Source organism: Astyanax mexicanus, chromosome 3 (genome assembly GCF_023375975.1).
Source record: "Astyanax mexicanus isolate ESR-SI-001 chromosome 3, AstMex3_surface, whole genome shotgun sequence".
NCBI lineage: Eukaryota > Metazoa > Chordata > Actinopteri > Characiformes > Acestrorhamphidae > Astyanax > Astyanax mexicanus.
The window spans coordinates 47,156,139-47,177,354 of record NC_064410.1 but is presented as its reverse complement, the minus strand read 5'-3'; the positions used below and the strand labels follow the sequence as shown (position 1 = coordinate 47,177,354).

Sequence of the window (21,216 nt, the reverse complement as noted above, 5' to 3'; positions counted from 1 at the left end):
ACTCATAATTATCATGGAATTATCATGAAATTTCCTGTCAACACACACCCACTTATCCACAGCAGTTTGACTTCAATAAACAAGAAAACAAACAGATATTACTGCAAGCATTATTTTAATACAAAAGAGAACAAAAAAGGATTTATAATCTTAACTTTTTCTTTAACTTTTACACAATTGCACCCCAGACATTTTCCTCTTCATCATTCTGAGAGAGTTGCACAGACTCAAAAGGTGAATCCATTTCATAGCCCTTACCCCTCCTCCCTCCCCCAGACACAATAAATAAATAAAAATCACCTTCTGATTTCACGTTCATTAGGTATTCATATACTTCAACTTGTCAAAGACAAGACTATTTATTCAAAACACCTTTTCTCTGAGGTGTTTATGTCCCCGTGATCCTTTTTCTTTTCTTTTTTTTCCTAGAAGCTTTCAACATTAGACAAAATGAGAAGTCACTTTTTGACATGATCTAGAGGCTGTAGTCACTGGCAAAAGGCCACCATTGGAATCAGTCAGCTTCCTGGTCCATTACATCAGAAATGATCGTTGTCAGGAAAAATCGTTAGAACTAAAACGGTAACACAAAAAGCACAACCAAAATCATTGTTGTTATCAGACTTATTGTAATACTAGTTTTTCCCAGAAGGTGATATGATACTGTCATGAAAAATAAATACACATTTGTTTTTACACTAGAAAAGAAACAAACAAAACCAAAAAAATACATTAGGATTATAAATTAACCATTAAACATTCACAATTTTTTTTCTTTTTTAGTTTTTGCGTACTGTAAAGCAACTGAAAGACCGGTGTAACATTGTATCTGTAACGTATGTGTGACTGCAATGACTGCACGAGTATATCAATATCAGGGCTACAAGGACAGAGGGGTGAAATTGTATTGAAGGAGAATTAATGTCAGTCAGTGCACGCTAATGAACATCTTGTCATCTGTTCTGTGTGTCACTTAAGTGCTCTCAGGAGTCAGGATTTTCCATGTTTGGTAAATGTTTTTGAAGAAAAAAAAACATCTGGACATTAAACGCTGTCAGTTTGTTGTGACAACAGGGAAACTACGGCCTAAAGAAGGGGCAGTGTGGTCAAAATGACCAAGCATCTGACTCAACGAGGCCTTAGCAAGGCCAGAGCAATGAATCTTCCCCCACTTCCTCTCCTTTATTGAGTTAGTTCACCATGAAAGAAACTACCACACAAACCAAGCACACACGCAAACACACACACAGGATTCCTACATGCTCTAGGTGCACAAGATGTTGTGAGGTTCTAGAGTAGAGTAGATGCTTGGAATTTTTTTTCTTTTCTCCCCTCAAGACTCAGTAGAAAATTTACCCAACACACACACACACACACACACACACACATACATACATACACACATACATACAGATACACCTGGGTAAAAGGCCAGGCGCTTTGCATACAATAGAGCAGGGTGGTGAATGTTCTTTCCACTGGCTTATTGAAATAAAACCTAGTGTAATGTGCGTGCCAATGAGAACCTGTATTGGAACTGAGGTTGTACCTTCTCTCCAGGTCTCAGCACTATAGTGGAGAAGCCATTGCATATTGAGGGTGCTGAGATGAACCGCCTGCCACCCCCTGTTCCAGTGCTTGGTGCAACTCTACGTGTCCATGTGGGCACTTGAAGGTATGTGTACATGTTCTAGAGTTCACATGGCTGGCGCGCAGCTCAGTCACACATTTGAGACACCCAAGAAGAAGTCAGTCAAAATTAAGGACAGAAATATGTAACACAAATAAGGCAGCATCATTATGGTTGTTAATTGGGAAGAGGCAGATGGGTCTGGGATCAGCAGTGTCCAGCTGTACTGCGAGCTGCCCAGAGGGAGAGGGCAGGAGCCTGGGCTGAACTGGACTTTACAGTTTATAGAAGCTCGTTGTCTCCTCGGGTCTGGTTGGAAACCATGTGATCCTGTGCTGGTGGTGCGCACATAGGCTGGCTGGCATGCGCAGAGTCTGTGTATGTGCATGTTGAGGAGAGAGTGCAGCATCAAGTTCTCCTGCCCGTTTCCAACACCGCAGACATTTTGACGCAATGAAGATGAAGGTTTTACTTCTTGCCTGCTGGTGTCTTGGGGCTGGGCGTCTTCTTAGAGATGGTGGGGATTTTGGAAGGTTTGGCTCCAGGACGGCGTGGTGTGTCAGAAGTGTCGGAGCAGGCAGAGCGTGTCTCCATCAGCTCTGAGGCATCTGAAGCATCACTACCCCTCCGGCTGCTGGCCCGGCTTCCGGCACGGCTACCCGCTCGACTGGCTGGCCCGCTGGCCGAGGAGGGAGTGCGCTTATTGTCTGAGAAAAATGATAGGGATAATAGAGTTTTTTTTTGCCTTTTTGCAGTAGCTTCATATTTAATATTATTTTTGCAAAAAAAAAAAAAAAAAGTAGGACTGATAAAAATACTTGAATTATGCAGTAATTTCCATTAACTGACATTTTGTGTTAAAACTTTAGTAGTCAAACAAAGCTTTATTTTTTTTTATTTTTTTGTGGGCAGTATTTACATAGACTCTCAGGTTTAGAACCTTGCCACCTTTTTTAAAGTTATGGATTATTCTCTGAAACGGCAATAAAGCAGTGTCTCTGTTGTACTTGATCACATATTGCTATTGTTTTGCCATTTTGGATAATGATAATTATACAAGTCAATTATTTCAAAAAAGGAGCCAAGGTTCCAAACTTTTGAGAGGCTATGTAATTACTGTCCACTTAAATAAATGGCTTGGTACTCATATTGTCAGAGCTTGAACTTGCACAATTTCACCTGAAAAAGACTTCAGATTTCAAACAAATATTACAGGCAAAAAAGCTTGTTTTGCCTTCAGGTGAAAGAACAAGAAACAGTGAGGTTATTCTCACCAGAGCGTCCAGGTTTAGCAGCAGGTGTGGCACCGCCGTTCTCCCCAGTTAAAGAGCCACGGCTGGAATGGAAAGTTGGCCTTTTAAGCTTGGAAGTTGAACCTCCCTGCAATTGGAGAAAGACAGAATTAATTTAATGTAATGCAGGCATTATAAAATATAATCCATTAAGTGTTTAACAAATCTAAATGCAATTACACTGTGGATAAATATATGTTGTGAAAAAGTGACTACAAAGAAAATGCAATATGCTGTATCTTCTTGGAAATTGTACTGTTTTTCCAGCCTAAAGCATTAACTCTCAGATGTTGGAATGTACCTGTATGAAGGCTTAGTGGAACTGCCTTTTTACTTTGAGCTTTGCTGAAGGTTATCTGGTATGTGCTCAGAACGACTGACGCTTTCTGAAGCTCTTTACTGTTAGTGTGTTAGGCCTTTTAAGGGGAGGGGAGGCAGTGTGTTACCTCGTGCCCAGGGGTGTGGCAGTGCTCTGGGCCGGACTGGCACTTGGTTGGAGTTGGAGTTTTACTGTGTGCCAGCCAGGGCTTGGCATAGCCCCGCGAGTGAGATTGGGAGGACTGGGAAAAGGAGCAGGCAGGAGGAGGTGGAGAGCAGTGAAGGAGAAGGGGAAAAGGGAGTGGGCAGGGCAGGAGTAGCGCAGTGTAGTGTATTGGGCAGGTGGTGATAAACACAAGCAGAGTGGAATTGTGGAAATATTTTCAGTGCGGGAGAGCAGGAGGACAAAAAGACAAAGAAACAAATAAAAACCCCACAGATGACAGTGATTTTAACATGCAGAGACAACAATAAGCACAGCAACCCAATCAGTGAATGTCCAAATCAGTCACAATGGTAGCAGAAGTAACAACATGAAACAGACAACTGAGACAGGACAGAAAAGACTCCTAAAGATGATGTTTACACCCTGCAGTAACTTGCATTTCCATTGATTAGAACACAGTCAGATTTCACTTGAGAAAGTGAAACGCCCAGGACCTATCGTGAACGGACTATAGACGGACCCCATTCAGAGTTGGTCAGGGACACTTGACCTTATTTAACAGAAGTGTAAACAAAATTAGTTCTTCTTCTCTAGAGACAGTAAAAATGTCTGTCCAAAACTTTGACACAAAAAAGTAGATTCGGATCTATTTATAATGACGAAGCAGGGAGGAGGTGGTGCTCATACAACATCCTTACCCCACAAAGTCTTACTGTTTTAGCTGAATACAATAAAATCTTCACAGCAATGGTCCAAATAGAAGAAACAATGAGCAGGTGTCCCAATACCTTTGTTCACGTAGTGTTTTTTTCCTACTCTAGTACACCAGTTTAGATCTAATAAGCCAATTACAAGTGTGTTAGAGCAGTGACGACACTAAAATGTGCAGGGCAGGGGTACTCTGTGACTAGAACTGGAAATCTTTTTTATCTATCTTTTCTATTATTATTATTAAAATTATTAATATTATTATTCACATAATCTTCAAAAATATATTTTAATTTGATTTTGTCAACGGACTGAATGAACATTACACTTAATAACTGAATCACTAAACCAGACATAAAAAACTGACAAGGACACGTAAGGGGAATGAACACAGGAACAGAGAGAATACTCTCCCACCACCACACTACCATTTCCCAGCTATGACACACTTACCCTTGACGAGGTGGTGGGTGTGGCAGGTGCAGAGGGCACTGACGCACAGCTCTGTGCGCTGTGGGAGGCCGAAGAGGAGGAACGGGTGGGCGAGGCTGTCCGGGATGAAGGCTTGGAGCGCCGGCCACGCGAGCGGAATGCCGCCAGCCCTTGTGATGCTCCTTCTGGAAGAATAAACTTTTCTCGCAGCTCCAAGTTGGTACGTCCCCGAGCTGCATTAAGAGAGAGAGAAGGGAAGACAAACAACACAACAGTGTTAACGAACCTAACCAACAGGCACGTGCATCAGGTGGCAAGCAGTGTGAGTGGAGAAGCCAGTGCTTCCCCGGTCCACTGCTTCAGTCAGAGTGCGTGGAGAAGTCAATATATTAACCACTTTTAACAGGGACATAAGTGCTCGTGGCAAACACAGTGCAGGAGTTTAATAAGGGGGTGGGTGAGCAGTAGGGCAAGCGTCCAACTCGGAGGATAGGGTTCAGTCAGTGCCAGACACAAACAACAGAGGCCACTCCAAAAGCACAGCCTCTCTTCTCTCAGTACCCACCATTGAGCCGCAACAGGCTTCTTCTTTTCTTTCTTTTTTGTAAGTGCATTCACGCAGTACATAGCATTTAAACACACCTAAAAGGCATGGCTGGTTATGTATTACACACACACAAAGGCTAAAAACTTAGGTGGCAATGATTTAGTTGTAGCCTTAGTAGTTGTAGACTGCAATACATACAGGAAGCATTAAGCAATAGAGCTTTTGTTGCTGCAACTTCGTTGATCAGAGATGAAAAACCTTTCATATTTGATTAAATACATCTTAAAAGCTCGGAATCTCTGTCTATACTAGGTCTAGATTTATATTAAAGTTGAGTAGTATACAATTCTTTCAACATTATCTCCAATACAGTATTACTCTGAGTGTAAAGCGATATCTGATAGCTACTACTGTTTTTCAGGGACATTTGGCATGCTGGAAATGAGCTTGTTTGGCCATGAAAACAGACAAAGGGCAGATATTTGCCACATTGTGTATAATACTGTCCTCATTAAGAAATTAAGCAATCATTTTCCAATACAGTAAAGCTTATTATTGTTATACTGCCCAACTCTATGTTGTTTTGCAGTTTTGTCTTCCTAATTTGAGTGGATTTAATACGTAAAAAAAAAAAAGACCTGGGTCAATAAATTAACCGAAAAGTATAATGATTGACAATTGCAGCCCTACTAGACACTGCCACAGGTTTATAGTCCAGAGACACGGAGAGAAGCATTCTATGAATAAAAAATAAATCAAATCAAAGATACCAAACTCAGCAGCCCCAGCACACAACACAGCCGAGAGCAGCCAGCCACAGACGGGGAGATAGAGACAGAAAGAAAGGAGAAAAAGAGGAGCGAGAGAGAGAGCGAGGGAAGGAGAAGAAAAGGGCTGTGAGCAGTAGCAGAAGTGCACTGTAGCCGTGGGTCAGTAGCTGCCCTAAGCCTAGAACACATCCCCTTTTTCATGGTCTCGAGAGCAACAGCGGGCCATCTGATAATTGGTGGCGCACCATATAATTTCTTCCCCATAAGCCAGGTATAGTCTGTAATTCGTTTCCCATGAGCAGACCCTTTTAAGAGCTGCTTTGCAATATTAGAAACCCAGGCTGGCCACACCCGGGTCCTGCTTGATTTTGCTACGCTCATCAGGGACTCGTCAAGTGAAAAGCGCCAAGAGCAGGCTTGGCAAAGTCCAAGCCCTGTGTGAATGAGAAGCATGATGCTCTAGCTGGCACAGAGACTGAGACATCCCCACACACCAACGTCCCCTTACACCAACATACACACACACGCACACAGCAGCGTGGAAGATGGATCCAAAGCTAGACAAATGGGTTTAAGAATCTGAGGATGGAGAGGGAGGAGGAATGACTTTAGACAGAAAGAACCAAAGAGGAGTGAGAGACAGAGGAGGAGAGAGTGAGGTACCTCTGCAGCAGAAATAGCCAGGAGTGACCGTCACTGAGAGACACAAGAGACAACATGAAGTAAACCTGAACATACATATAGACACACTGGCACACAACGCAATCACACACACACACACACACCACTTGCCACTGTACAGTAAAGTAGAACATAATAGGGCTCATTTTTATTAGATCTTCAGTGCATCATAAAAATGCAAAGCATTTAGTTCTTTCAAATAAAAAAAGTTTTAATATAACAGGAAACAAGTAAAATCATTGCAATTCTGCATTTGAAGGTGCTTTAAAAAGCAAAATACATTGGGAAATTCAAATAAGAAAACAAATGTTAGATTTACTTGTATATGTTACTTTACTTTTATTTTACTGAAGACAGTATTAATAAAGATTTCATGTTTTGTCTGGTCAGCTTGACTGCTCTTAATGCAGTGCTCTCGAAGGAATCACTATAGCGGGAGTAATATACAATCCTGTCCAATCTTTCTTGAGAATCACTGTTTTTAAACATTTTAGTTCTTTTTTACACACATTTGTTGACCAACATCTGCCTATGTATGCTTTTCAGATACTTTCATATGTAGCAGTTTTGTACCAAATCATGATTACAGTCAGCTGTTAAAACTTTATATAGTTTTTTTACCTCATTAATAGGCCTACATTACATTTTCGCAACATTTTTGGAAATGTGTTGCATGTCTGAAATGCAGCAAACGATGTATGTTAAATGTATTTTAACAAATTAAATAAAGTTGACCATTAAAACATAAAATAACTTTGGTTCATACTGTTGAAGTCAAAGTTTTCTTATTTGGGACTATTAATACTGGATCTAACATTCCAAATAGGATCAAATCTAATCATTATGTACGTATTAACAAATCATGATGCACTGAAACATTTACATTCAATTTTTTACACTCAGACACACCCCAGATATACATACACACACACACACACACACACACAGACCATATACTTATAGTTTTACAACAGTGGTCACACCATGTTGAATGGGGGCTCTGGAGCACATGATCCAGACCCTACACCCTATGAGGCACAGCCACATGTGAGCAGACAGCAGGGGAGAGGACGGTTAGTTTAGTATTACAGTCAGCCAAGCACAGCACAGCAGAGAGGAACCAAAGAAGATGAACATGAGTCAGACAGAGAGAAGGGAGGAAAAAACAGTGAAGAGAAAGAGAGGTAAACCAAACGAGAAAGAGAGAGAAAGACCCAACCTATACGAGATGATATGGAGCTGCTGGAGTCGGAGCGGAGGATTTTAAGTCCTGGATGTTGCACTGGGGAGAGAGAAAGAGAGATAGGGGGCGGGGAAAAGAGAAAGGGAGGGAGACACCTAAGGAACATGCATCATGCACTACAAATCCCAGAGAGATAGAGATAGACAGAGATGAAGATAAAGAGAGAAAAAGAGGCAGGCCCCATATACAGGCCATGGATATGAAAATAAAGAAGGGGGTAAATCAATAAATGGTGAGATGATAAAAGAAGGTGAGAAAGATCCAAGAAAGTAAAGAGATATTTCAGTGACCTGAGAAGGAAATGAACTCCAACAGCACAAAATGGGGGAAAAAAGAGAGTGAAGGTGATGAATAGATGAATGAAGTAATGACAGAACTGATACATTTCTGTATCATAAAGACAGCATGTGCTAGAAAGTACAGCATATCCGTCAGGATCTCTGGTCCACAGCGGTGTCTGTATTCCTTCAAAAACGTGTTTTACTAAACCAAACCTATCAGCATCCTTTCAAGCACTGGTTTCCAGTGTTTGTGCACTTGTAGGGGGTAAAGGTGTGTAGGTCCTTGTGTAAAAAAAAAAAAAGCCTTACCTCTGCAAGGGTCATTCTTCACCAGGAACTCATCCAGGGCCATCCAGCCCCCTCCGACCCGCACCATAACTGTGCTGCGCAGAATTCGCACAAGGCGTAGCTGCTGCGAGTCTCCGAACTGAAGTTACAGGAAATGGGAGAGGAGAAAAAGAAAAGAATTTGAGATGAAGATGAAAAGAGGGAAAAAGGACATTAGAATCATTAATTCAAGTAGTATATGCACACCTCACATTTAGTAAGAATAGCCCAAAACACCATTTAAAATCAAAATTAATTACATAATATTCATGCAGTAGAAAACATGCATTTTACATTCTAAATGATTTGGGTTCGAGCTCAGCCCCAACGTCCCATAGCTCTACAACAGGGGTGTTCTATCTTATCCACACAGGATTTCATTCCAGACAACCAGCAGCACACCCAGGTCCAGTAGTTTAATCAACTGTCAACTGTTCAGTCTTCAAACAACTGAAGATATGTTGCTGCTTAGCTGGAACGAAAACCTGTATCAAGACCAGCCCTTTGTGGATAAGAGTGTGCACTCCTGGCCCACAATATGTATATGTATATGTATATGTATATATATATATATATATATATATATATATATATATATATATAGACACACATTTACCATAGTATTTTAATGTACAAAATTATAAAAAAATACTTATGAAAGTTTATAATAATATTATGTAATGCTTAATGGTCAATGTCCACATCTAAACATTGATACACTTTACCACCTTCATTAAAACCATTAACAGCCTAAAAAACGGACAATTTGGAGGGAAAGTCAGATTAGGGCTACTTCATATGCTGTTTGTCCAAATGTTGCCAAGTCGGACATACAAGGCATTTGCGTAACAGCGATAAAAGATTTGAACTTCAATAAAACACTATGGTAAAATGTATTACATTTCATTTTACTGGAAGCAAAAGAATTAAAGCTTATAAATCCCTCATTATAGGTATAGCTCCTCCACCAAAGAAGTATAACAGCCACTCAGACATCAAAACCCAAAATCTTAATCTATTAAATGCAATGTTCTAATCTTAAAAATCAAACACATGGACTAAGACTGTGAAATCTGCTTCTGTGAGCTGGCAGGACTGTTTTTAAATGCATGCCCAGCATATTTGGGTAATGACTATGTGACCCTTGCCAAACAGACAGGAAATGCTTGCTAACTGTGGCCAAAAGAGGTTTAAATAATTATATCTACAGCAGCAACATGGAGTGGAATTAAACTGGCACAGAAGCTGCAGTATATTGTATTACGAAACAAGAATCTGGTCAGAATGAAAGAGCAGCTTCTACCAATGAGCTTATGAAGTGTGACTGAAGCAGATTTCACAGGCTGTCCCAAACACACCAGTCACTTTACCTGGTTCCCAAGGAAGAACTACAATAAATCCATGGACATGGAGGAGAAAGACAACAAGGAGAAAGAAAGAAGAGACAGGGTGAAATAACAGGTACAGACATGATGTTGAAAACAACCTCAATCTGCCTGAAATGACCTGTCGAGCTAGTTGAACTATGTGTGATGTGGTTCTACCCGATTTCAATTCTATAATGAGGCGTTTCTTAACTGGCATGGACACTAGCGTCAACATGTATTAACTAGAAATAGAACAAAATTATACTGTATACAGTTTGATCTAAAATGAGTAAATGGGTTAAAGTGCTCATGAATGGCAGCATTTAGGAGAAAAAAGAAAAGATTACAGTGTGAGGGGTGAAAGCAAGACAGACACAGACAAATAGAGAAAACACAGTTCAGTAAGCGTGATGATGCCTGAGGACTGTGCAGTCCAACAAGTGAGTCTTGCAGTCAGTATCATTAACCAATGGATAATGATAACGGGATACACATGAAAACAGAGCAGCTCCTTCAGTTGCTGGAATTATGGGATGATCATTAGTTAGGAGGTGAAAAGCAAATGCTGCATACAGCTCCAGGGTTGCTGTGGTAGTACAGTGAGGTTCACTCATTTAGCACACTCACAAACCAGCAATGCTCCTTTAACCCAAAATGACACAATAATGACATATTAGGAGTTAATATGGTGTCGGTTAGAAGTGTGACAGTTCAGTTCTGCAGTGTGGTGGACATTAATGAGTAAACACAAATAAGTTAAGGGTGTCAGAAAACATCAGTTAAACATCCATCAATCAGTCAGCAGTGCACCAATGTCTACAAGGGTCCTTTAGTAAGCTTAAACACTGCTATACTGTTATTATCTACACTTCTGAAATTGAGCATTAGTTTTGCTATAACACTTAAACACGTGAGCTCACCCTGTACTTGTTCTCGCCGATCTGCTCCACCTGGAACCTCTTAGCACACTTACACTGGGCCACTTGTCTGGTGACCTGCATAGGGGAAATAATAATTATAATAGCTCTGAATCTAGCTGATCTGTAGATAAACTGATACAAATAGACTGATTATGGGTTCTTACTTCATCTTCAATCTTATCTGCATCTGTAGTGGGTCTATAAGCATCTTTGTTGGGATGGAGTGCTGCCACAAACTCATAATAATCGATGTAACCATCACCGTCCCGGTCAAAGATGTCGGCCACTGCCATCATCTCTAGCTTGCTGGTGGGAAATTCTGTTGGGACAAATGGACAGTTAATGATATCTAGATTTAAAATTTATTTTAACATAACATAAAATTGTCACACAATGAGCAAACAAATGAGGCTGTGGCATAAAAACTTTGGACAAATAAGTAAAATAAACCCTTAAGAGGAATAAAGACTCAATAGGTCAAATAATGCCACAGTAAATGAATCATCTATTTGTATATTTAAATGTGTTTGCATACTTGAGGCCAAGATGCCATCAATAAATTCCTGCCGTGTGATTTTGCCGTCCTGGTCCTTATCGATGCGTCTGAAGAAGTCCATTACACGGGATTTCTTATGGTTCATCCACCGCATGTACTTCTTCCGCCACACGTCAAAGTCGAAGTTAGCAAACTCCTTCAGCTACAGAGAGGAAAAGAGAAGGCATTAAAAGAGAAAAAAACAAGTCAAGGTCCCTAAACATTGTTCAGAACTTTATGTCCGCTTATAATTTGAATTAAGTCCAAATCTACCAAATTCTCTTTAGATTTATTGTCTGCAGTAATGATTTCTATTGCACAACATTCTCAAATTATTTGAAAACATATATGCTTATATGTCTAATGTTTTGTATTTATATGTAAATGTAGTCTATCCACACTTTCAATACTGAACGTGTAAAACAGTTGTTGTACCTCTTCTAGCCTGTCGAGGGCATCATGGAGCTTGCGCTGGCGGTCTAGAGCCAGCAGCCACACTTGCTGCCAGCGAGAGCAGAGCTGCGTGAGCCGTGGGTTTCCCCCAGTAACCTGAACAGCATGCTGCTGTTGCTGCTGAGATTGCTGTTGCTTACCTGAAGAAGAAAGAGCAAAGAGAGGTAACTTTTACTAACAGAGCAGTTAAATTACACAATTAATCAACAACATATTGTACATAGTTTTAGTTGTATAATCTAAACAAGAAAGGAATGTATACTTACGGGTACCGCGCCTTTCAGCCAAGCTGCTGGGTGGCTCTGCTGGTTTCCTTTTGTAGGTCTTTGTTACTTTATCAACATCGGGCTGCTTACGAGTCATCTCCTCCATGAACATCTGAAAGAATTTACACACCCACATACTTAAGTTTTAGTCAAACTTTTAATTTACAAAGCACTTTTATAAAAGAAATTTAAAGGAAATGAAATGGGATAGAAGTTCAGAGTTAATTCAAGAAGTCCATCAAATTCCAGTAAGACTCATGTGGCAATTAACCTGAACAAAACCTAGTACAATTACTGAGGGTAATTGCTTGCGTTTGAACAAAAGCCAGAAAATGACTGGCAAAATTGTTTTTAGATTTCACATATAAGGGCTGCAAGTTGGAATAATTAAAAGCAATTTAGGTATGCAAAGTGCTGGACTTTGAGTGTGAAAACATGTTTAGTGACCTCGGTACACTCATCAGCACTGACACACAAAACCTTGTATTATCAAAATGGCAACATTTTTTCCCTTTCTATGTGTTTCCATTCATTTATATTCATTTAGACACATAAAACACATCTTATAGATTATCGAAAAACGATGTAACTTACCTGATGCTCTGACATTAGTGTTTTGAGTTGAGGGATGTCCTGAGGAAGGGGCTCAGTGTCACGCTGCACTAATGTAGTTTCTGCCCACTGTAGCCATGACAGCAGCTCCTCCAAAAGTGCTGCATTGTTGAGCAGTTCAGTGAGAGCTGTCTCTAGCCGTTGCTCATGCTGCTTTGCCCATGTCAGCACCTGGATAGCAGTTAAAAAAAATATATATATATCGCAATTATCGAAAATTCCTACTGTCAGGGACACTGCACAGTAAGTGTATAAAACACAGAAAGTGGACCAAAAAAAAAAGAAGCACTGGACAAAAGAACAGGCACTACGCTACCTCTTCAAAGCGTGCCCTGATGATGGTGATCCAGTGTTTGATGGTGGTGATGCAGTCAGGATGGCACACAGCTAGTATTCCCTCCCCCATGCCGGCTGCTTTGTTCACATCTACTCTCTTCTCCTCTACAGTCTGCATAAAGTCCCGGTGTGTGTGCAGCAACTCCTGGAGAGTCTCTGATTCCTCTGGCAGGACCCCTCGGAAACGCAGGGTCTGCTCTGCCTCGGAGAGCCACTCCAACAGCATCTGCACTGCTGTACGGAACTCCTCGGCCTATGTGATGACAGAAAGTGGAAGAAAAGAAAGGAAAAGAAAGAGGGGAGATGAAAAGATGGACATTATGAAGTGGGATTCTGGCCATCGTGCAGGTATAAACTTTATTTCCAGTAAAACTTTCTGATGCTTAGATAGATATGCAGACTCACCTGTTTGAGAGCTTGCTGAAGACGGGTCTGTTTAGACACAGACAGGGTGCACACTGTGTCCCAGCGGTTGCTGAGCTCCTGCAGCTGAACTTTGACCCAGGCAGTGTCATCCCGACCGGTGTCCATGAGCTCTCGAGCAGATCTTTTCAGAGCCTGCACACTGCTGGTCCTCTTCCCAAGCTCTTTTTGGAAGGCCTACACATCCACAACAGCACTGTTACCACAACTCATATATACTGCATACTTAATGTTCTCCATTACACTATATGGCCAAAACTATTGGCACACCCACTAATTTATTATTTCTTCTCAAATAAAAAAAATAAAATGTATTTTAAATGTAATCAAACTTTTAGTGGAATAACTGTCTCTATTTTGCAGGGGAGGCTTTACATTAGGTTTCCTTTAGAGCATTGCTTTAAGTATTTGATTGAATTCAATGACCAGAGCACTAAATTAGTGAAATCAGAATGTTGGAGCATCACCACTCCAGCGCAAGTCCCAACTACACAACTTATCCCAACTCAAGTACTGGGTGATACACCATTATTTCAGAGAACACTGTTTAATTTTCACAGGGTTTTATAAATCTGGCATTAGGCATGGTGCCACTATGTTTATCCGCTGCATTCATTTGAAGGCATGCCCACAAACATTTGAACAAATATTTCATGTCTGTTATCATCAAACAGAAACATATAAACAGAACATATTCATGTTTCAGATTCTTTATATCACTGTACCTTATGGGAGTCCATAAGGTTTGAGACCAGGTCCAGATCTCCATGGACAGGTTGGTCCTCAGCCAGCTGGGGTTCCACACGGTACAGCCAGTCTACCAGAGCTTGCAGGGCCTCCGCAAACTGACCTGAGAACAGCAGAGCCTCCTCCAGCTTGTGTTGCCTGAGGAATTATTTTTTTTTATAAAGTTAGGCATAAGTTAGTTTCATCATACTGAGCCAATGAGTCATTGTTGATATGGTTCCATAGACTTATATGTATCATCTCACCTCTCTACGCTCTTCCCACACACAGTGTCCCACTTGTCACGGACCTCACCCAGGAGATGGTCTAGTTTCTCAGTATCAGCTGGTAGTGTTGCTTTGTCTCTCATAGCCCTTCCAGAGCGCACTGTAGTGTCATACACTGGCTGTTTGGAGCCAAGAGCCTTCTGAAACTCCTACAATACACACAAGAGAAAGAGGATTTCATGCTGATGTCCTAGATGGAAATCCAAGCTGATGCCGTTCCAGTTATACATTCTGAAATTTCTTTCTTAACATCTTCCAACTGGTTTGATAATAATTAACTGGTATTTTGTGGCATATCTTACCAAAATATATCCCAGGTTAACAATATTAGCCCTTCCATATGATAAAAATGGATTATGCGTTATTTTGTACATCCAAACACCATGAAACCATGTTCACAGATATAAATTGACCAGTACTGTGTGTACGAATGATTTAATGACACACAAATAGACAAAAAAGATAACTGTACAATACTAATGTTTGATCTGTGGTCTCTTGGGATTGGGGAGGTTTTTCTCAGTTGTGGGAGTGTTCCAGTTAAAACCTTCTACTTGGAAAACATAAATGAGCAACGATGCATTGACTATACAGTAATACAAAAAGTGTACCTTATGTTTGGTCAGTTGCACTTTGATTTTGTCAGGCTCATTGGAGATCTCCAGCTCTGAGTCCAGCCTACTCTCAGCCTCCTCCAGCCAGTCTGTCAGCTTTCTCCAGGCCTCGTGAAACTAATCAAGAACGCCACATTATAAATAAATAGATGATCTGTGTAGCAAAGAAATATAACACCATAAAATAAATTATTGTTACCTGTTTAGCTCTCTTGCGGGCCTCATCCAGGTGTCGTCCCCTGTCCAGAGATCTCTGCACCAGCTTGTCCCAGCGAGCCTGCACGCTCAGCAGCAGGTTCTTGATGAGCACCACATCCTGTTTGAGACTGGCAAAGCGCAGCTGGGAGCCTGCCTTCTCTAGAGCCAACACTTGTTCTCTGTGAGTGTTCACCTCATTCACAAACACCTGGAAACCACACAGTATTGGGAAACAGGTTAGGATCTGGGAAAAACCAATTAACTCTTAACTCTTAAATGTTAGGTTTTATTCAGTTATAACAGTGGGATCTGAAGACAGAGAAAAACACTGCTACCAAGTGATTGAGGTTTAGACACAACACAAAATTCATTTATGTGGGCCACAAAATTTTCAGTATCAATATTGGGTTAAATGGAAACAAGTACAATTGTGATCACAAACTGTTTTGATTGGAAACAAACTATTGGGATCATTCGATATATCAATATTTCCATAGACACTTAAACCTAAAACTAAATCTGAGGCTGCTGGATGTCAGAATCCAGAATTTTCACAGGAAACAGCACAATCATGCTACATTTCTGATAATCAGCTCTTCTGAATCACCTTGTGCTCATCTATCTGGAAGAGGACAGTGTCGAGGATGAGGCTGGGTGGTTGGGCCATGTTCAGAGTCTGCTCTGCCTGTGTCAGCCAGTTAATAGTGTCCTGAAGAGAAGACTGGAACCCAGTGGCCAGTGAGACGGCTTCCTCCAGCTTAGCCTGATGGAAAGCAAAGACAGAGAGTGAGAACCACATGGCTATTCAATGTCTGATTAAATATTTAATTTATTCAAGCTGCACTACAAGATTTACAAGGTACTCTTTCTCTTACCCTTCTGTCGTCCATCTTAGTGTTCAGGCTAGCCCACTTGTTCTGAAGCAGGGCCAGGTTCTGCTGGGTCTGAGTGGTTCCGGGGCCAGCCTCTTCTCCACCTCTGGCCAGAAGCATGGACTCGCCTTGATCCAGCAGCCGGTGGTACTGCTCACCACGCTGGGACAGTTGGGACTGTAGCTCCTGCAAAAAGAAGATACAGGTATTAACAGCTAGACCTGGAAGTTTAGTATATTGATGTTAAGGTGTCCCTATGTTTAAGTAATTCTGTGCTTAGACTTATAATTACATAATTGTCATGACATCATTAACGTATCATACAATATAGATAAAATACTTTAATATTGTGCATTGTTACATGTCCATCTGTTAAGGTAGGTCAATGTCAAGCAATGTTTTAGTCATTCAAGCTGGCTAAATAAAACAATACTTAAAAATGTACTTAACCGGTAATTCAGATTGCCAAAAAACACACACCTCTCCAAACTAATAATAAAAGGTTTGTTGCTCTTTAAAATGGTCTACCTGCATTTTAATAGTATTATTTATATGATTATATTAGTAAAATAAATGGTCTTACAACTATAGTTATATCACAATACTACACTATGGTCATTTTTATATCTTATATAAAATCGTTTTGCATTAATTAATATTTACAATATATTACCCAGCTTTAGTCTATAGTCTAAAGTATATAAGAATTCAATGCTCTGAACAGGTCTATGGTAAAGTGGTTACCATGTGCTGCTGTAGCTGCTCCCTGGCCGTCTCTGGAAGACCACCTGTGGGTTTGGCAGCTGATAGCTGACTCTCTGTGCGCCTCAGCCACTGCAGGAACTCCTCCAGTTCACCATGGAAACCCTCCGCCTGGAGAAAAAAATAAATAAAAACAGGCAGAAGAAAGAAGATCAGTCAACAGATCGGCAACGCTCACTAACATTAATATTAAATAGACCATCTATCCTCCCTGCTAAATACCTCTCAAATTCCAAACAACATAGTACACTTAATCCTTTTCCATTAACACAGCAACAAACACTACTACTACTACTACTACTACACTGCTGGCTCAGGGTCAATCATTTATTTTCAGCAGAAATATTTGGCCTGTAGTAGAGCACCTGCTGCAGAGCAGCCTCCAGTAGTTTCTGCCTCTCCTTGGTCTTCAGCAGCAGGCTGTCCCAGCTGCGGTTCAGTTCATCCAGCTGGTCTCTCAGGTGGCTGGCCTCATCTCCGGGGCTGGAGTCCAGCAGCTCTGAGCCTGCACTGTTCACTGTCTCCACTGTGGCTCGATGGGAGAGCACATCATTCCTCAACACCTGGGTGGACAGTACAGAGAATCAGATTGTTGATATTTTTTTGTATTTTTGTATGCTAATATATACACTGACTTGCCAAAAGTCTTGGGATATCAGTATGTAAAGTGGTGATACAGTGTTACAATAGAATGGCTTGGGATTGTCCACACCTGTGTAAGCCATGAGGTGTTATCATGTGAGAGTGGATGAACATTAGCCAAGTCTGCTCATGAAAAGATAACAAATTATTGGAGCATCAGAGTTCAACTGAGATCTGATAAATGGGTGCCAGCTGGATAGGACCTTTTTTCGAAGTTGCGCAAGCATTCCTCAATCCACAGTGTCAATTGTGTACTGGGAATACGTCATTAATAGAAGGCATTGGTGCACACAGTGGACTGTGCCGTGGGTAGTAATGATTGTTCAATTCTGTCAGAAATCACATCCACATTCAGAACGAAAGGCCCCATATTTATATCCTCAGGGTCAATTCAGCATTCTTTACCTTCCAAGGACCATTTCTAAAGTCATGGATCACAAGACTAATTCCCATCCCATGACTTTTGGCATGACAATGTTGTATATCTAGACAGTGATAACATTCAAACATCCTGAATAAAGAAACTATTTAAAACATTTTTTTCTTTATAAATAAACTGTCTAATCCCTTACAGACTACAACATACATTATAGAACCTGCCTGGGTAAAGAAAAATCAAACAGTGGTAAAGTGTTAAAGGGTCAGCTAAAAGAGAAGATATACATACATGATGTTTGGCCAGCTCAATCTCAATGGCTTTGGGGTCCGAGCTGACAGGTCGTTGTGTGTCCAGAGTGGCGTGGGTGTGGCTGAGCCAGGACTGCAGCTCAGAAAGGGCGTGCTGGAACTGACCCAAGGCTAGGAGGGCACCTTCCAATTTGTGCTAGGGTAAGATTAAGAGGTAGAGTGTTAAAAAATAAAATAATTGTCACACCAGTAACTTTCAGTAGTGTACCATTCCATCTTAGCAAGCAAATGAATTATGCATTCTAACCTGTCTGAGAGTGATCTTTTCTCCAAGGTTGTCCCACAGGTGTCTGAGCTCAGTAAGAGGCTCTTGTATCATGTCTCTGTCAGTTTGGTCAGTAACCTTCTTGAGCAGCAGCTCCCCCTGGTGGCAGAGCTTCTCCATGTCAATCTGCTGTTGGTAGACTTCCACCTTGTATTGCTGTTTAATGGGAAAGTGAATAGAATCCGGTTAACCAGCCGCACAGATTTTTTTGTTTCATTCAAGTAATTAAAGCAAATGAAGTGATGTGAACCTTGAGCTCCTCAATCTGTTGTTTGACAGTGCTGAGGTCAGTGCCAATGGTCTGCATTTCACACAGCTTGATGACAGCGTTGTCCAGGTAGTCAAACATGCCCTGAGTACAGAAACACTCCTTAACATTCTTTCCAACTCATACATAACAGATGAGTAAGCTGTTAAAATCAAGTGTCACCCACTTGGAGAGCATCCTGGTACTGCACAGAGGCAGTCATAGCCTCCTCCAGCTTCTCCATCCTCTCTCTCCATGTGCGGTTCAGACCCTCCCAGGCAGCGTTCATCTAGAGGAAAGGGAAAAGACCGAAAGTTCAGCAAAGAAAGAAAGAAAAACATGTGGGTCTAGCCACAAGTCCAGTGGGAAGGGACTCATTCATATCTGGAACATTCTCTGCTCTTACCTCATCAATGGTCTTTTTGACCTCGGGTTTCTCAGTTTCTCCACAAGCAAAGATGAGGTCTGCTCCCAGTGTGCGTACAATCTCCAGCTCCTCCCTTAGGCCGTCGGTCTCTGCTTTAATGGCCTATGAGCACAAATAGGATAAATATAGATAAGCTGTTTGTATTAATAAACTACAGTACATATAAACAAAAGTATTGGGCCACCTGCTCATTCATTGTTTCTGTTTAAAAAGAGGATTTAATAAGTAATGAATGATCACCACACCACCTTATCCCCAACTCCCCAAACAACTCATCCCAAAAATATTGTTGAGGATGAGGCAATCATTCCAGAAAACACAGTTCCACTGCTTCACAGCTCAATATTGCTGGGTTTTAGCCCATACCCACCCAATATGTTTTTCTGCTCTGTAGATTCCTTTTCCATTGTCAGTACTTTTCTACAGGGACTAGACAAGCTGTGTGTTTGTGTGCATTTACACATTTGTGTCAGGTGCAACTTAATGTATCTGAATGCATTAAAATGGGTTTCCACATACATTAAGACATATTGTGTAAGCAAATTAACTGCTCAATGTACTGTGCTGTGTATTACTTCAATTACACCAAATCTTTTTTTCCTTTTTTTCTTTTCATAATATAGTTGTTGTCATGTAAGACTGACCTCAGCTGCTTCTATCTGCTGTTTGATGAGAGATGGGTCTACTCCAGGGTCCTCCAGCTCTTTGACAATATCCTGCGAGTCTCTGAGTGTGCTCAGCAGGGCTGCCATATCAGCCCAGAATTTTCCGGCTAAGTCTAGGACATCCTGTAACTTTCCTTCTCTCTCTTCAGCCCTCTGCCTGATCTCGTCCCACAGAGAGCGTAGCCGCAGGAGTCGAGAACGCACCGCTGCAGAACAGAACAAAAAATATCACTCTTTGTAGTTACAGTCAGCAAGTAGAGACTCAGAAATGATTTACACAGAAAAACTGCAAAGATTAAATTATTATGCTCATTATGCAACCACAAATCAGAAAGAGCTGGGTAACAATTTGGCAAATTTTAAATGCAGTGTTTTACATATGCTTTGACTTTTATTTCATTGGAGACATTATTAAACCAAAATTATTTTAAGTTTTTTAAATGGCAAACCTATTGTATTTGCTAATATCTATAAAAGGATGTATCTTTGGACATCTCCAGCTTGTCATAAAGTCCCTCAAATCTGATAAAAAAAAATCACAAGGTGTTTTAGTGTGTAAAATTCAAAACACCATAAACTGAACACCCATAATCTCTGGTCCCTTAGATCAAGAACTGACATTCGGAATAGCTGATAAAACCATGTGGGAAGTGGATGACTTTGGCAAGCCTTTATCAAGCAATATAATACTGAGTTACATTCACAAATACTACTTAAAACTTTATTGTGCAAAACAAAAGCCTTATGTTAACCATGGCTCAGATGCATGTTGAATGGACAATCAAATTTAATCAGATTTTTTTTTTTACTATAAATATATTTTACTATACAAACTCATCAGGCTTTCTCACTGAAAAACAAGGGCCTCTTACCCTGGGCAGCAGGGTCATCGTGTGGTGCACGGGTGATGAGCTCCTCCCCACGCGAACACAGTGCACTGAAGGAGGGCAGCAGCTTGTCCAGCTCCAGCCCAGCCGCCCGGTGCTCAGCCAGTTGCTCACGAATCTTCTCCACCTCTGCTGCCACAGGAGGGGGCTGCCTCAAGCGCTGCACTGCACCCTCCAGTGTCTCCAGCAGAGGGTCCATTTTATCATGGAACTGATAGAGAGAGAGAGAAAAAGAGGAAAGGTTTCATTATGCAATAGTAATCTTCATTTTTAAAAATTCAACACTTTGCTAATTTGACCTCGTCACCCAATGCAGACTTTAAACCCAAGTGATTTCCTTTTTACAAAAAATGTTGTGTTTTATGAAAACTTAAAAAAAACAAAACATGTTAATAACGTTTATATTTATCCAACCATTGCATATTCTGTAACAACGTAATACCGCCACAACATTACATTTAATGGCATATAATTTCAGTAGGTAAGGTAACACTTGTGAATGCCACAAAAGTGGAAACAAAACCTGACAGGGGAATCATGCATGCATGAAGAGTGACATTTTGATGTCTGGAAAAGATAGTTGTTTATTTGTTTTCTTCCTGATCATGGAGAAATTATGATTATGGAAAT

General features: G+C 40.8%; 1 protein-coding gene across 20 annotated transcripts in view; it reads right to left on the bottom strand.

Moving 5' to 3' along the window:
• Window positions 1–98: 98 nt before the first annotated feature.
• The window catches only part of macf1a (microtubule actin crosslinking factor 1a), a 230,937-nt gene continuing 209,819 nt past the window's right edge, over window positions 99–21,216 (bottom strand). For 9 of the 20 annotated variants that reach the window (XM_049475390.1, XM_049475392.1, XM_049475395.1 and 6 more), the window contains 31 exons: window positions 20,572–20,797; window positions 19,679–19,905; window positions 19,014–19,136; window positions 18,795–18,896; window positions 18,611–18,712; window positions 18,343–18,516; window positions 18,076–18,231; window positions 17,132–17,329; window positions 16,749–16,877; window positions 16,008–16,190; window positions 15,740–15,895; window positions 15,134–15,340; window positions 14,932–15,051; window positions 14,300–14,469; window positions 14,033–14,192; window positions 13,290–13,484; window positions 12,865–13,137; window positions 12,531–12,719; window positions 11,937–12,048; window positions 11,653–11,810; window positions 11,218–11,380; window positions 10,847–11,001; window positions 10,683–10,757; window positions 9,766–9,783; window positions 8,378–8,495; window positions 7,764–7,826; window positions 6,527–6,559; window positions 4,568–4,779; window positions 3,369–3,482; window positions 2,905–3,010; window positions 99–2,337 (listed from right to left, as the gene is read on the bottom strand). In XM_049475390.1, coding sequence (XP_049331347.1) covers window positions 2,099–2,337; window positions 2,905–3,010; window positions 3,369–3,482; window positions 4,568–4,779; window positions 6,527–6,559; window positions 7,764–7,826; window positions 8,378–8,495; window positions 9,766–9,783; window positions 10,683–10,757; window positions 10,847–11,001; window positions 11,218–11,380; window positions 11,653–11,810; window positions 11,937–12,048; window positions 12,531–12,719; window positions 12,865–13,137; window positions 13,290–13,484; window positions 14,033–14,192; window positions 14,300–14,469; window positions 14,932–15,051; window positions 15,134–15,340; window positions 15,740–15,895; window positions 16,008–16,190; window positions 16,749–16,877; window positions 17,132–17,329; window positions 18,076–18,231; window positions 18,343–18,516; window positions 18,611–18,712; window positions 18,795–18,896; window positions 19,014–19,136; window positions 19,679–19,905; window positions 20,572–20,797 — 4,656 coding nt within the window. In that variant the 3' untranslated portion in view covers window positions 99–2,098. The remainder of the gene's footprint in view (window positions 2,338–2,904; window positions 3,011–3,368; window positions 3,483–4,567; window positions 4,780–6,526; window positions 6,560–7,763; window positions 7,827–8,377; window positions 8,496–9,765; window positions 9,784–10,682; window positions 10,758–10,846; window positions 11,002–11,217; window positions 11,381–11,652; window positions 11,811–11,936; window positions 12,049–12,530; window positions 12,720–12,864; window positions 13,138–13,289; window positions 13,485–14,032; window positions 14,193–14,299; window positions 14,470–14,931; window positions 15,052–15,133; window positions 15,341–15,739; window positions 15,896–16,007; window positions 16,191–16,748; window positions 16,878–17,131; window positions 17,330–18,075; window positions 18,232–18,342; window positions 18,517–18,610; window positions 18,713–18,794; window positions 18,897–19,013; window positions 19,137–19,678; window positions 19,906–20,571; window positions 20,798–21,216) is intronic. The other 11 variants (XM_049475399.1, XM_049475397.1, XM_049475385.1 and 8 more) reach the window with 6 other exon arrangements.